At 41.2% G+C, this 16,407-nt stretch overlaps 1 protein-coding gene across 1 annotated transcript in view; it reads left to right on the forward strand.

The window, feature by feature from the left end:
- ADGRD1 (adhesion G protein-coupled receptor D1) overlaps positions 1-16,407 on the forward strand; it is a 243,246-nt gene that overhangs the window by 125,014 nt on the left and 101,825 nt on the right. Inside the window, exons 15-16 of the mRNA XM_019486663.2 lie at positions 2,474-2,547; positions 6,357-6,480. Of these exons, the coding sequence (XP_019342208.1) occupies positions 2,474-2,547; positions 6,357-6,480 (198 nt within the window). The remainder of the gene's footprint in view (positions 1-2,473; positions 2,548-6,356; positions 6,481-16,407) is intronic.

Raw genomic sequence — 16,407 nt, forward strand, 5'->3', positions numbered from 1 at the left:
GAAATCTTTTATTTTTAAGCCATCCTGTCTCTCCCTGTCATACGAGTGAAATGATTTGTCATAGGAACCAGTCTAAGATTTCTTTCAGTTCCCTTCTTCAAGAGAGCAATAGGCGTGATGGACACAATATAATACACATAATGGCCAGAACATTAGCTTAGGTTCTGCTCTATGCCCTGGCTGCTGGTGGAGTGAAATAAACTCTCCCAAGGAAACTCAAGACTATACGAAGTCACAGAAAGCAGTTTTCAAGCTGCTGGTTCTGGCCCATTAGTCTTCTGCAGTTCCCTAACTCTTTTAGTCTGCAGAAATAGTTCAGGATCCAAGTACTGGAAGCAAGGCTGTTAAAAGGGAAGCGGTTCACAATATGGAAGGTTTAGAAACGGTATCGTTGGAGTATTTGTGTGGCGATAGGTCCTTCTAAAAGAAATGTGACAATTAGGATTAATCTGCAAAATATGCAAGTTATGAACCAGACCCTGTGGGTAGGCAGCAGTGTCAGGATCTTAATACACACCAGAAAACAAGAAAGGGATCTTTAGCTGTGATTAATCAACCGCATTGGCTCTTCTGCAGTCATACTCCCTGCTTCACCCCATGAAAGAAAGTGGCACAGTGGGTGTAGGGGTTAGATTGCACCATTTTCTGACATGTCATGCTGTCATAGTGGCCTCTTGAGAGCCATTACTAACAGTCCTCAGCATTTATATAGTTCTATGAGTGTTTGAAACACTGCCCGGATAATTAGTTAATCACTGTGAGGATGGTGATTATATTATTACATTTACAGGTGGGTAATGATGCAACTTGTCCAAGGGTTAGCATGAGGCCAGCATTAGAAAATACATCCATTTAATTTCCAGCTCTGGGTTCAGTTTTGCAAACCGTACTGGTTCTCATTACAGACGTGCACTCCCTACTCACTGGTTTGACCTGTTTGGGCTCAGCTTGACTCTTGACCACTCCCAGAGGAAGAGAGCCAGAGTGGTGAAAGCAGAGAGCTGTGTTACCAAAGCTTTGCACCAAGCTTGATCCTGACACCGTTGAGGCTTTAGCACTTGAGAGATCCCCTGATGGAGAAAAAGAGGCATTTGGATAGCGCGTGAGAAGATTCTGTAGAATTATTGCTTCTTAGGAAGGCAAGGAGGAATGAGATGATGCTTCCCCCCACCCCATGTTCTTTGCCAGCTTTGTTACTCATTTTTAAGATGAAGATGTAGAGAAATGATTGTACGTAGCACCCATCAAATAATTGTGCAGCACAGTGCGCATCTGACAAGCAGAACAGAAAGTTCCATTAAAATTATCTAGAGAGGCGAGTCAAGAACAGTTAGTAAATGCCCTTATCAGTTGGATAGATATTTGGAAGCTGTAAACCCTAGAAGTATGTTGAAATTCAACAGCGAGCCTCCTGGACAAGATAGGAAGTTCTTTGTTATCAACTGGTTCGGGGGTATCTGTGTTGCCTTGTGCCTGACACTTCTTGTAGCCATGAAGAGGGAAAGCTGCATCAGAAATGTCTTGTATGCACTTGATTTTCAGACCTCTGTAAAGTTCCTTTTAAGTGCAAAACCAGGAGAGCAGTGCTTGCTTATCTTGTGGTTTGAGAGCAGCGCCGGCCTGGTGCGGTAATGATTGGACCACTATTAGTTTATCACTAACTTGCTTATGTGACAAGTCCTAAAAGTAACTTGAGGGTGGGATCTAATTCAGTACTGCGATGCTGTACGTCATGAATGGGGCAGTGAATTTAAGATGGAAAAGGCCTTTGAAAGCAGATTGTAGCAGATTTTGTGCCCGATTCTCCAGTCTATGACTATGTGAGTGGAGTTAAGCTGGCATAAAATCGGTGTAACGTAGTGGAAAAGCCCTTCTGAATGGAGAAGGTTGAATCAGCAAGTAATCAGTTTGGAGAAGTGCTAGAGTGCTGCCTAAATGCCAAACTCTTAAAACCAAACCTTGGAAACTGGTTTTTATTATATGTTTAATAATAATCACCATTCTGCAAATTAAATGCCTACTAATCCTGGCAATACATGACTTTCACTGATATTCACCATAACGTTTTATGGCTTTTTTGGGTGGATGACAAGCATGTTTAACTTTGTGCACAGTGGGTCTATTAGAGCTTTGTTATTGTCTTAAATAGGACAAGGATTTCAGCAAATGGGTCAGCTCACTCTATGTAAAATTCAGTGTGTGGAACTCACAATGTGTAACATTCAGATTTAACATTTAAATTAAAACTGAAGGCTTTTCACAGCTGGGGTTTGAGCACATAGCACCAGGAATAAAATACCGTTGGACAAAATCTGCTTTCAGTTACACTCTGTTAATCTGGATTAATTCTACCGAAGGCAGTGAAATAATGAAAATTGACACTAGTTAAACAGAGGGCAGAATTCAGCCCTTTTAATGTTTACATTTATTATTAGCTTTTTCTCCCTTATAATTTCTATTTCTCTTCTTTCAGACTCCCTGGCAATATAATCAAGCAGTGAATAAAAGCAACAAAGTTTACCTTTACTGCGCATTTCTGGACTATAGGTATGTGTTGTAATTCTGAACGTCTTTACTGTGATCTGCTTAAACTAATTATTTATGACAAATCTGACAGTTTCTCTGTGGCCTACTTGACAGATATTCCCTTTGTTCCCTATGTTCATAGGATTTGTTAAAGTAATGAAACCACAGGATGTATACCAAAAATGGCTTCAAAGTCATCTTTTACTATAGGCATGGCATTTCTCATTGTATTTGATGATCTCTGGATAAAGCAGATTATTGAGAGAATCAACAGTTTTGGGATGAAACCAACCTATGAGGGCTGATTCTGTTCATATTTCTGAGGGTTTTATGATAGTATTACCCATTCGGCCAGAAACTTGGATGTTGTCATTCGACATAGCTCCACCAAAGTCATTGTTTTCACTGGAGTTGTGCCTGATTCACTCCGGTATAAACGAGATCAAAATGAGACCCCTTTTAAAGCAGCGAGTTATGCCTGATATATATTTATTGATGAAGTAAGCTGCCACAGGGTGACAGCATACATACATTTTTACATCTTCACACGTATTTACATGTTCAGTTTATGTTACAGCGAGTAAATAGCAATTACCCATAAATGGTGGTTATTTTTCTGGTAGCTTTAGATAGCTATGTATAGTATGTTTTATGTGTTGGGTTTTTCCAAACGTGATGAGTTTCTGCGCGAATTGTGCAACAATACAAACTGAGAATTTATGAGAATTTAGCAGGGATGAACATTTTTGAAACTGAAACAGTAGCAATACTTGATGCGATTTTGGGATCTCTCCTATCCAAATTTTGTATGGACAGAATCAACATGCTTGTTTTATTAAAGTTTCATTGTAATATGTTGAGCTGTCCCAGATGTCTGTACTCATTTCGTGTTATGATTATTCATAAATTGTAATAAATTAAAAACATGCTTTATTGAAGTTTATTTAATATGGTTTGGGGCAGCACTCCCATATCATGTTCTTTTAGGGAAAGGCCACTTGAGGCATTGCCTGAGGACCAATGACTTTAATGAAAACCTGTCCTTCCAAAATGAGCTTTATTTATGTCAAGATACACTTTTTTGCCAACGTATGAGTAATTAGCAGCCAGTCTCTGAATCATTAACATGTCTTTGAGAAGTCATGGGGGAGAGGAGAGTTCCCAGAGGACTAGAGAAGGGCAAGCATAGTTCCTGTTTTTCAAAATGAAGGGAGAAAGGAGGACCTGGGGAATTATACAACAACCAGGCTTTTTTTTTTTGATCCACAAAGATACTAGAACAAATTATTTGACAATCAATTTACAAGCATCTAGTGGGTAATAAAAGTGAGATAAAACAGCTAACATGGATTTGTCAAGAACAAATTGTGTCAAAACAATCTAATTTCCTTCTTCGGTGGGATTGGTGGCCTAGCAAATAATGGAGAAACAGTAGATGTAATATATCTTGACTTTAGCAAAACTTTTGACATTATCCCATGTAACTGTCTCAGAAGTAAACTGAGGAAAGATGGTTGAAATGAAATTTTAATGAAGTAGGAGCACAGCTAGTTGAGATACCATGGTTGCAGAGCGTTTCTCTGGCAAACTGGGAAATCACTGCAAGTGAGGTCTCTCAAGGGTTTGTCCTGGACCAAGTCATATTCATTACTTTCAATGACATTACAGATGAAAGTTACTTGTAATCTCTCTCAATGGCACCAAGCTGGGAGGGGTTGCAGGCACTTTAGAGGACAGAATTAGAGTTCAAATTGACAAGATAAACTGAACAAATGATCTGAAGTCAGCAAGTGAAAAATAGTACACTTAACAAGTCAAATATTCAGAAGTTCATATGGAATTACTGTTTAGGCAGGAATGATGTAGAAAAGCATTCTGGGGATTTTGGTGCACAGAAAAGTGATTTGAGTTTTAAATGATATTTGTCTTTTTCACAAACCAGAGTTACATTCTGGGATGTATTAAGTGTCATACGCAAGCAGTGTCATATGTAAGACATACAAGGGTAATTGCTCCATTACACTCAACAGAGGTGGGGGTCTCAGCTGGAGTACTGTGTACAGTTGTGAGCACCATGGTTTAAGAAGGAAGTAGACAGAGAGGAGCAAAAAGAATAAGATGTTTAGAAAGTGGAAGCACCAAGTTTGGATTAACTTCTGGTAAAAAAGAGAAGTCTGGGAAGCTGCACATGCCTTATAATTTACAAAGGTTTGTTACAAGGGTATGGCGATCAGCTGGTCCTCAAGTCCACTGGGAGTATAACAAGAATAAATTGGCTTAATGTGCAGCCAAAAAAACTTTGGTTAAATATTACAAAAAATCTGGAACAAACCACCTTAGGAAGTTACACAACTTTCTCACTGGGATATATTTTTAAAAAAAATCATCAGTCAGAGATGGCTTCAGGGCAAGGAGATGGATGATCTTTTGAGGTCCGTTCTGTTGCCATGTCTCTGATTAGTCCAATACAATGTGTCATTTGGCATTTGTAGAATAGGAACAAATTCAGTCCAGATCTTCAACGGGTATACAGTAATTATTACATGCGAGTCAACTGACATCAGTGAGGCAGGTCTTCCGCATGTATGGAGTAGTACAGTTCTGGTGGCCAGGCCAAATGTGCTGCGGTAAGTTGGTATGGTGCCACTGAAGTGAGATAAGTGACTGCTGAATTTGATCTGTAGCTGTTGGCGCTCAATCCTTTTTTCAAACTTAATTTGTCATGTATCAAACATTGAATTGTACTTTGCTAGGTGGGCAATTCCACTGAAATCAATGGAACTATTCGACGTGAGCGAGGGCGGTGGGAAGAGGCACTTTGTATCTTGTACTATACACAACTACTTGCCACCAGGAGCTCTGCAAGTAGTTCGTAATTCTGCCTTAGAAATACACTCATCTGGGACAGTTAATGGTGATTTTCCATCCTCACCGTTAACAAGCCCACATTAACCATCAGTTACCATTTTGCAATATCTCAGTTATGAGGGTTTTTTTTCCTCTTTTAAATTTATGAAAAAAACTTCAGCATCCCAGGTAATAGACTTCAGCTTTCTAATGGCAATGGCTACATCTATTGAATTCAAGAGAATTAGTTTTGGGACTATATCCTTTGGATTAGCAGAGTGTTTACTCTGTGCTGCACTACATGAAACTGGGTAAATTAATCCATAATGAACTGCCTTAAGCCATAGTTAGTCTGCTGCTGGTTCTTTAGCTTGCTAGTTTAATGCTTAGCTCAGGTATTTCTATACAATTTCTATCTTACCTGGGTAAGTAGGTTCAGTTGGGTACACAAATTACCTAGAGATGGTAATTTGCGTGGAAGACTAAATATTCTTCCATTGTGCTAAGTTTCAGCAGCACATGAATTTCAGTGGAAATAAGATGCAAATCAGTTAGTTCTAGACAGTTCTCTTCTTTCTTGTGGTGTTTCTTTTGGATGTATTATAATGTTTGAAAGGTATATTGAAAAGCAGTTGTGACACAAAGCATTCCTTGTACTGATAGCTGCACAGGGTTTTGTCTTTCTGATTTACAATGATCTTTAAATTTGTAACTCAAATGCAAACTAACTTTCCTTATTTCTTATTGCAACCACTTCTTTTGTTATTGCATCTGCTTGTTTTATCAAATTTTATAAAGATGACTAAGTTAAGAAAACCACTTAGGTATGGAACTAAATTAGTCTTTTATATTATTGTAGCTACTAAGAATCAAAAGGTTTATTAAAAAAAAAAGTCTCCTACTTAACAGAATTAATGTGCAATTGATGTCAGAAAGAGTTAATTTAATTAGGAGTTCCTGTTCAATGTTTGTGTTCTTTGCAGCAATGGAAGTGGTGTCTGGTCTAATGAGGGCTGCGTGCGTGAGAGTGGGGACCTCAACTACTCCGTCTGCCTTTGTAACCACCTCACCAACTTTGCCATTTTGATGCAAGTGGTACCCCTGAAGGTAAGACTAAGAGCTCCAGACTGTGCACAAAGAAAAGTGTCCACTTGTATGGATAAAATATGTTTCCAACATTCAACCATCCCTAACATCACACTTGCATTCATGCATTAGAAGGAGGTAGAACTGGGCTCGTTCTGCCCATCTCACCTTTATTGCAAAATCTGAAACTTGACTTCTGAAATGCTGTTTAAACCTTGATTGCTTGTCTTCATTTTACTTCGTTTTTGTAACTGAAATAGAATATGAAACGAGACAGACATGATTGTCAGTGAGAATCATGGTGCACTGCACTTAATTCTCACCCTTTTGACATTACTTTAGGCAAATAAAGCACTAGAGAACATGGTATGTGGAACCATCTTTTAATGGCCAACTAGGGTATAGGCTAGAAGGTGAAATAACAGGTCGTTTTCACCCGTAGTATAAATGACTCTGTTTCAAGATGGAGATCAGCTGATATATGGCTGTTTAAGAGTTTTGGTGGCTAGAAGGATAGGGGCATGTGTGTGTGTTGGGGGGGGGGGGTGTTACAACACAAGAAATATGAGCTTATTTCAACCACCCACCTGATTTGAAAACCTTCTGAGTTACTGATTGATAGGGTAGTATCTCTATGCTTTCTACATCCTCCTTGCTGCTATTTTCTCACTTGAATGGCAAATTAGGTCTTGTTTGAGAAGGCTAGAGCAAAGTCAAGGATGAAGAGTTGAGAATGAATATCCTCATCTAGAGTTTCTCATCACACAGTTTCTTTGTACAAAGCGTTACTGATTGTGCTTTCTCTTCTGTGTAAATATGCAGCCTGTGGATAGGCTTTTTTACTAACTACTTGTGTTACTGAATGGTTTCAGCAGAACTTGTTGAATGCCAGTTGGCAAAACTAGGACTGTGTTGGCCAAATGAGTTTTCCCACTAACCTTGTCATTGAGCCTTACCAGGAAGTGTGATTCTTGGCAATTTGCACAGAGATTCTTCACATATGATGGCATCGATACATTGCCTACAAAACAGTGGGCACATTGGCAACGCATAGGGGGCACACGCGGGTACACGTGCACCCCCTGAGCATGGCAGTCCACCCCCTGCCAAAAGTGCCACTGACACTGCCGGTGGAGCCTGTGGGCAGTTGCTGCTCGCCCCCTTGCCCCCTGCTGCCGACACTGCCGGCGGCATTTGCAGGTGGTCTCCAACTACCTGTTGGCGCTTGCCACCTCCCCCTCCTGCTGCTGGCATTGCCATGGCTGCCTGCGGGAGCTCCCCAGTTGCCGGCACCACACCTCCACCACCGACACTGCTGCCGCCACCTGTGGGTGGTTGCCGTGTCCCCCCAGCCTCTGGGGGCACGCGGTGTTCATGAGTGGGCATATCTGCTTGTGCAAATAATCCACTACAGTTTTCTCTAGAATAAAGTACTCCTGAGTAAACTCTCCTGGGCACACATCTACATGTGCAGGGATGTGGGAGCAGATTTGCTGCTCCTATCAGCAGACTGCTCCCACTGCCTGTGGTCCTGTACCAGGCCCTTGGAGCAGCCAGATGGAGCTCTAGGAGGCTCTGCTACCAGAGCCAGGGTGGGGACTATGTCCCTCTCTCCCAGCAGCAGGGAGCTCCCAGCCCCCACTCTGCAATCGTGGGACTGGGGTTGGGAGATCCTTATCTCCCCGCCCAAGCCCCATGGTCACGGGGCCCAGGCTTGGAGATCCTTATCTCCCAGCACTAGCTCTATGCTCTCAGGGCTGGCAGTGAGACATCCTTATCTCCCAGCACCAGCTCTGTGGTTGTGGGGCTGGTGTTTGGAGATTCTTCTCTCCCAGTGCTAGCTCTGCAGTCACGGGGCTGGTACTGGGAAATTCTCCTATCCCAGCACCATCCCTGCAACTATTAGGAGAACTGACATGCTAATACTGTTAAAACTACTAGTCAAATATTACTCTTAGTTACGTGGTAAGAATTTAGTGAAACTCCACTGAAGTCGGAATCAGAATATAGAACATTGTCGTCATTCTAGTACTCTTCTATTATTATAGCCATTTTACAAAGGATAGAAATGCACAAAGTCTTGTGTAATTGTACTAGGTGTTGTACATATCCATAGTAAGACAGCCCCTGTCTGAAGGACTTGCCATCCAATTAGACAAAAGAAGGGAACTATGAATATCTCTGTTCTACAGAGCTGTGACTAAAGCACCGATAGATTAAGTGATGTAATCAAGGTCACAAAGAGAGGTGACAGCAAAATCAGGAATTGAACCTAGATCTCCTGAGTCTGGGGTCAATGCCTGAACTAGAAGGCCAGAGGGAAATAGGTCAGGGCACTGAGAATCAGAGCTCACCACTGCTTAAGTACTAGACTACATTTCTAGCATATTGATATTTATATTGTTTGGAATAGTTACAAGGACAATCATTCAGATTTACAGATGAATTGCACAGAACAGACAAATCCTCACCAATGTGAGACAGGTTAGCATCTTTATGGAGCATAGTAATCATAACTGGACAATCCTAGCTGTGTGTTTATTTCACTTGAAATACATCAAACATTTCTAACTTATTGATGCGAAAATGTGTCAAAGCTGATATTATCCAAATAGTTAAATGCTGGGCAGTACTGTAAGCTAGCTGAGTCTACACTTGGAAGTGATTACATTCAAATAAATAGAGCAAAGAGAATCCAACAGCAAATCTGGGGTAATTTTTAATATTGTGCAATCTGGGCATTTAGGGAATCAAACTCGCACACTTGTTGCCAAAGTCCTTGGAGTTGAACAAGTTTGTATCTTCTTAAGGAGAACTCAGTTGCAGTAAATAGGAAAGGTTAGGAGCATAAATATATTGTCATATTCTCCACTGCTGTTTAATAATGATGTTATTGTCAATATTTTTTTTTACTGGATTTTTTTTTTACCCTCCCAGAGTGTTCCATCTGTTTTCATGCCCTTTTGCCAGTGTTTACATAATTGTCCATATTTCCGTTACCCTGGAGTAGATCTGGTTTTGTTTCCTTTTCTTTCTTTTTTCCCATATAGCAAATTAAAAACAAAACAGAAATGCTACTGAGATGGGAAGTGTCTAAGTGGAATGTATAGATCAGCTTAAATGCAAGGAAAATGTCTCTACATTGCGACGAACAGTGTCAGCACCCTGAAAAGTCCATCTTGCCTGACTAGATGTAGTTAATGTTATAAAAGAATCAGGTTCTCTTGACCCTCAGCTATTTTCCTCTGTTGTGATAATGTATTTTTAATAAAACAGTGGATAGAGCAAGACAAGAGTTCTTTTGCAAAGGTCATGAAACACTGGAGGATGCACAATTACAAGGCAACATCTTTCATCTTTTTTGGGAGCCATGTGCCCCTAGGACTAATCTGTGAGCACTGGAGATACTTTCAGTACTGTAAAATAAAGTATTCCCAATGGGCAGGTCAGTGAGGAGTGGTCAGATTTTCCTTTACAGCCTTTCTAAGATCAGCCCAAAACAGACTTTGATTCCTGGTTTTAGAGTGAACAACAAGCTAGGGAGCTCATTTAGGCACACTTCTGGACTGAAGCTTGTAATAGGCTCAGAATAGCCCTGGAGAGACTCAGAAGCTAATTCTGACTTACTGGATACTCCAGCCCTGAAGAAACACCCCCTTTCTCTCCTTCCTTTGCCACAAGTCTTGATATAAGGATTCAGTGGGAGCAGAACTGGGGTTTAGATTAGGGGCATGGCCTCAGTGTGCAGCGCTGTGGAGATTCGGGGTAATGTTGCAACCCCTAAGCAGCAGTGCGCTTAGCTTTCTGGGCACTGGCCTCTACAAGACCAATATATTAAAGCAACTGTAATACAACAGACACCCTGACCAACTCAGGACCCCTCAAGGTCGTGACACCACTCCTGCTCACAAGGCTACCCAAGAAGGCTGCCATAACTTAAATCCACTTTAACTCCATATCCCTGGCTGGTCCTTGTGTGTTGTACCTCTTATGCTACTAGAGACTTAGCACAGACTTGTACCCCAGTGATTTAGAAATCTGGCTGAAGAGATTGGTTAATTTTGAATTGACAGATCAGGATTTTATTTTTTAGTCGCAATAAATTCAAATGTAAGTATAAAAACAGGGAAACAAACAGTTGGGAATGACACCCATTGGATATGTCAGTCTTAACCATGTAATCAGTAGGGCTGTGCAAAATTTCGACGGCTGTTTCGACACTGTTTTGACTCATTTTGAGGTCGAAACAGCAAAATCGAAATGAAACAAAGGCCGTCGAAATAGCCTCGAAACAAAACAAGGTTAGTTGAAATGTTTTGAAAATGGAAACATTTTGAACATAGTGCTGGGGATGGGAAGTCAGTTCAGCTGGGCTGACTTCCCATCCCTGGCGCAAGATCCGGCAGGGGGCAAGGAGGTAGCCCAGCTGGGCTGCCTCTCCACCCCCTGTGCTAGATTGAGCAGGGGGCAGGGAAGCAGCCCAGCTATAGTGAGATATATATATATATATATATATATATATATATATATATAGATATAGATATAGATATAGATGTATATATATAGTGTATATAGTGATATATTCGATAGGAAACACTGTTCCGTCCAGACCTCGAAACTGAAGTTGGAATGAAACAGTGCCATTTTGCACAGCCCTAGTAGTCAGTGTGTGGCTTGTAACAATATAACTTTAAAGTCTGACTATGAGGTTATGAGACAGACAGAGATAAAGCCACCTAGCTATAGAGGATTACAAACTGAGCTATTCCTGGTAACAATGAGCTATATACTTGATAATAGAGTTTTCTCTCATGCCTAAATGATAAAACCTAATGCTTCCATTAAACGCTGTATCATCGTCCCCCAGATTCCCCTGGAAGTCTGTTGAGAAAAAGGGACAATAGCATGGTTTATAGCACACACAAATACCTGCTCACCTCTGGAGCAATTCAGTGCTGTGAAGTGGATAAGGTGAGCATTAAGAAATGCCATATGATCAACCCTCTGAATGACAGGTTGTCAAGGCTCCATGGGAACAATTGCAGTACAAATATACCAACTCTCTTACATTTGTATATTCCTTTATTTTCTCCCCTCTTAAGTGAAGTCTTACATGTTGGCTTAGATATGGAAAAGAAAAGGGCTTGAGTGTGCATATGAACAATGCACCTTTCCAAGAGGGGTGCATGTTTTCCATGGAAAAAGTTGATATATTCTCAAAGACATTTTAATAACTAAAATGTTTTGTTCCTAGACAGTTTCTTCAGTCATCCTTTTTGTTGTAGTTTTGATGCTTCCACTACTGTGTCTCCATCACAGTCAGAGGCTGTGTATCAAACAAATGTAGTTGGCCTGAAGCTGGACACCTGAAATATTGATCACATTTGAAAATGCATGTCTGTTTGGCCTGGGGCTAGCTTGCAGTGACTTTGGGTTGCTATTTGGAGGAGGCATGTAGGTGAGTGGGGATGCATCAAAAGCAATGGAAACCGGGAAGAATTGTGGGACCAAAATGCATACATGGACCAGCCTGTACAAAGCAGCGTCAGGCCCGTGGAATCTAATATTAGGAAGAAAAGGATTAATGTAGAAATGAATAAGCATGAAGTATGAAAAGGATCTAGTTGGTATAGCTACCTTTAATTGGGTAGGTTTTCCTTTTAATGAAGAAGAGTTTAATAAATGCCACAGCCCAGGTGTTTAAAGAGAATGATGTTGCTGTTCACAGTCTGAGAATGAGATGACGCCCTCTCCACACAGTTAAAGGCTCTGTTACCTTTGAACAGGGAAAACCAGTAACATCCCTTATAAATATTCTGCTATGCAATGACATATATTTAGCGCATTTAGTGCATGCAATGACATATATTTAGTGCATTTGACAGCAGAATGTCAAAGACAATGACCATTTCTTTTGAATCTTTGTAATTTTGATCAGCCAATATCAAAGGGAGGCAGGTTTTCATGGGGCTGCATGTGCCAGTGGTAAAGGTCAGCGCATGCTAGGGGCTTGGCGGAGTTTTCACCTGCAGATATTTTTTAGTGTGCTCGTACATATTTTTGAACATTGGCCAAATGACAGGAATGCCACATCTCTCAGTTGATGACGCAGAGTTGTCTTTGAGGTAACAACGTCTTCTGGAGGCGTGTGGTGTTTTTCCATTTAAAAAAGAAAAATCTTTTTACTTCTCTCAGTCTGGGACTGAAGTTTTAGCTTTCAGTGAATTAAAAACAAGACCGGTGTCCCTCGTCAGACACCTCGTTACCATCAGCCTGGACTGCTCATGCTCTGTTCTTAGTCATAAGAGTCTAATGTTAATATAAATGTATTTTAGATGACGTATTCGATGATAACACTGCACGTGGTGGACAAGGGTCTCGCCTGCTTTCCATAGCATACCTCAAATCCATCTATCTTCTGTTCTCTTCATAATGCAAAGTATGTTGGTTTTACTACACTTTGAATCAGCCTTGATCTCCACATTTTTTATCATCTGATCCATTTCTATAGATATTCTCCCCTCCTTCCTCATCTTCCTGTCCAGCTGGGCTGTTCACATTTTGAAATAATTTGTGTTTCTGAAGTGTGCTTGCAAATTTTGGCATGCACTTTCTTGACTTCCACTTATTATTGTAATTTTAGATTCTGAAAGCAATAATCAGGTAAAAGATATGCACTGGGGAGGGACAGGAACCTGAATGTTGCAGTATTTTGTGTTTGTTTTTTCCCATGTATTAATTTTGCCCCTGGGATCCATTTATAGAGACAAAAAATGTATGAAATTTGGTGTTCTGGCAACGTTTCCTCTTCAGGGACTGAAATGCCATGAGAGTTAAAATACTGAACATTTCTCTAGAGCCTTACAGGCTTGATTTGCTGCTGGGATCAGTTTCCACAGGGGATCTGTCAGAGACTGATTATGGGTCCTTTATTCTGTGGTTCAGGATCTACCGCAGCATAAGTCAGACTGGCCTTGGAAGCTGTCCCAACTTATGCCAATTGGTACTGGGCCCCAGGAGACCTTCCTGGGAATGGAAATGTATTTTCATTCCTATTTTCTGGGAGAGAAACTGGAACAAAGGGATCAAGAGCTGTAATTTCAAATCTTGAAGCTCATGCAAAAATATTGGTACTTTGATATCAGTGTGCTGTGCAACAGCTTAGGGAGAAAGGCTTCTTTGAATGCCATCAGTGTTGGAGTATAAGTGTTGGATTATAAATGTGCTAAAACAGTGGTTTTCAACGTTTTAAAATTTGTGGGCCCCTAAAAAATTTCAAGTGGAGGTGCAGACCCCTTTGAATTGTAAGCATGCATATTCACATACTTTTGATGGATCATAGTCATCTTTCGCAGACCCCTTAGACATAGTCTGTGGACTCTGAGGGGGCCGTGGAGTACAGATTGAAAATCACCGTGCTAGAGTATTATTTTACATTTCATTTTAGGTTCAACCACAGCCAAGACACACAAAGACAAGTCTGGCTAAAGCAAAGAGTGCTGAGGAGGAGGAATACAAGCAATGCTCATGATCAGCTTGATGTATTTTAGCTGCCTTTCAGTAAATGCAGGGGATTAACAGTTTTAACAGGTTTATATCAGGAATGTAATAACAATGTTAGAAAAATTTACAACCATGTGGCACTCAGCTGTTAGTCTGGAACTGACCTGTTAGCCTAATGATGAATTGGCACCAGGCAATGCTGAAATTATTTGTATCTTTATCACTCTGCTGCTACATCCATATCATACTTGGCTGGAATTCAGGTTTGCTCATTGAAACAAATTTATTGTGTCGGTTTAAGGTTGAGAAGTAATCACATTTGCTGGGAGTTAAGTAATGAACAAGCACTAACTAACGGAAGAAAAGCAAAACACACTCAAAAGATAAGCAGCATCTTTAAGGGACAGATTCTTCCCTTAATAGTCTAAGGTTACATAGATGCAATTAAGGTCAGAGCACAATTAGGAGTTGGAACTTGATCTAAAAAGTAAACTATGTTTTCACTTCTGTAATCATATTGTTAAGATTAAGACTTATACATGCTGCCACATATGTATGCCACATTGTACAATGTAGTGCCCCAGTGGGACATTCGGAGTATGCTGTACAGATGTTAATTAGTCTTGACAAAGTCTTTGGGAGTTTTGTAAGTACTAGCATACCCATGTTACAGATGGAGCAACTGTCAGAGAATGAAACTAAGCACTTTGTCCAAGGCCCACACAGAAAGGCCCTTTGACAAAGTGGAGAGCTCAGGAACTCTTGTCTTCCTAGCTCCTTTCTCAGTCCACCACTTGACTGTGTTATTGTCTGATCCAATGCACACTGGCATCCGTAGGAGTACTTCACTGGGGCTTGGATCAGCACTGCGATGCCTGCTGCCCTGCCCATTAGGAAGACAGCCATGCATTAGTATCATGATGTCAGCTAGCATAAATCTGCTTAGCTGGAAAGGAAAGTGTAAGGCAAGGTTTGCACTGATTTATCTCTGCTGTTTTTGGCATCAATGAGGGCACAACGTACTTGTAGAGGCAGGTGCTTCCCTGTGGTGTAGCTGCAGTGGTGCTGTGTAGCTTAGCTACAATCTTCCGTCCTCCTTTCTGGGAGCTAAGACTGCCCTCAAAAGTGGGGGGCAGGGGTTGAGGAGGGGAGATAACCAGACAGGGATGACCCTGCCTTGAGCAGGAGGCTGGACTAAATTAAATGAAACTATGAAATGACCTCATGAGGTCCTTTCCAGCCCTACTTTCCCATGATCCTATATTGGTCTGGGAGGGCCCATAAGCTCAGCAATCTCCAATGGGAAAGCTCCTACACAGAAGTCTCAAGCTGCAGTGTAATCCTTTACCCCCAAGAGATGACAGTCCTTGCCAGGTGAGGTGAGTCCAGCTCTGTGTATCTGCTAGTATTTCTAAGGCATGTATGGGAGGAGAAGTGGAGATCATATCTGTGCATGGTGGGAAGGAAGCGTTTCACTGGAGTCTATAAATCTGATACCGAAAGAAGTTCCTAGAGTGAGTCGCGGCATGTCACAAGGTACTTCTTAGACAGCGGGAATCAAAAATAATATAGGGAGCAAACCACATGCCATAGACAATCCAAAGAAAATTCAAGCTGTTATTTTATTCCAGGCAGCTCCGCTTCCCCTCAGTCAGTGGGGCCCAGTACTTGGTGCCAAAAAAGCATGTCAGCTGTCTGGCAATTTTTATTTTTACAGTGATCCAACAACTATGCAGCAGGCCAGGCTGTTTGTACCATCTGCCATGTAAATGTCATTTTAGTAAAAGGATGGTGGACACCTGGGGACATCAGCAATCCAACCCCATTTTGATGGGGGGAATCACCAGTTGTTGCTGTGAAATGTGAGCCTCTGTGGCACAGAGACTGTTGCAAGCTTTGCAGAGATAGAGCTCTTAGCAGTAATATTTTGGAGTCCCAGAATATCTACTCTTTTTTTCCCTAGTGAGAGGTACGTGTCCTCCTGCATGCTCACCAGCATTGCTTCGAGTCCGGAGGGTTGGGACACGAACGTAACAACACCCGAACCTTGTGCTACGTAAATGCCGGTTGACGTTCGAAAGGAAAAGAGGCTAGTAGAAACAGTGGTTTCCAGAAAGCTAAGTAAGAGAGGTTCATCCATCTGTGAGGGATTGAAGTTCACGTGTGGGCTGACATTGCCAGAAAAATGCTTAGAAAAAGACACGATTGCAGCTGAATTTTCTTGCCTTCTTAACATACTGAAGGATTTCATGTCTTTATGAAACTGTGTCTGTACCATGGACTTGGGTACTGGCCAAAAGCCATTTCGTGCCTTCTGTGCAGGGTTAAAGATCGTGTATAGTCAACTGCCCCATTCCCCACATTTATTTATTCTTTTCCATGGTTTGCCCACTCCTAATGGGAATTCTTTATTTTCCACCATTGTAGAAGCAGAAGAGGGAGGGA

Source organism: Alligator mississippiensis, chromosome 10, assembly GCF_030867095.1.
Source record: "Alligator mississippiensis isolate rAllMis1 chromosome 10, rAllMis1, whole genome shotgun sequence".
Taxonomy (NCBI): Eukaryota; Metazoa; Chordata; order Crocodylia; family Alligatoridae; genus Alligator; species Alligator mississippiensis.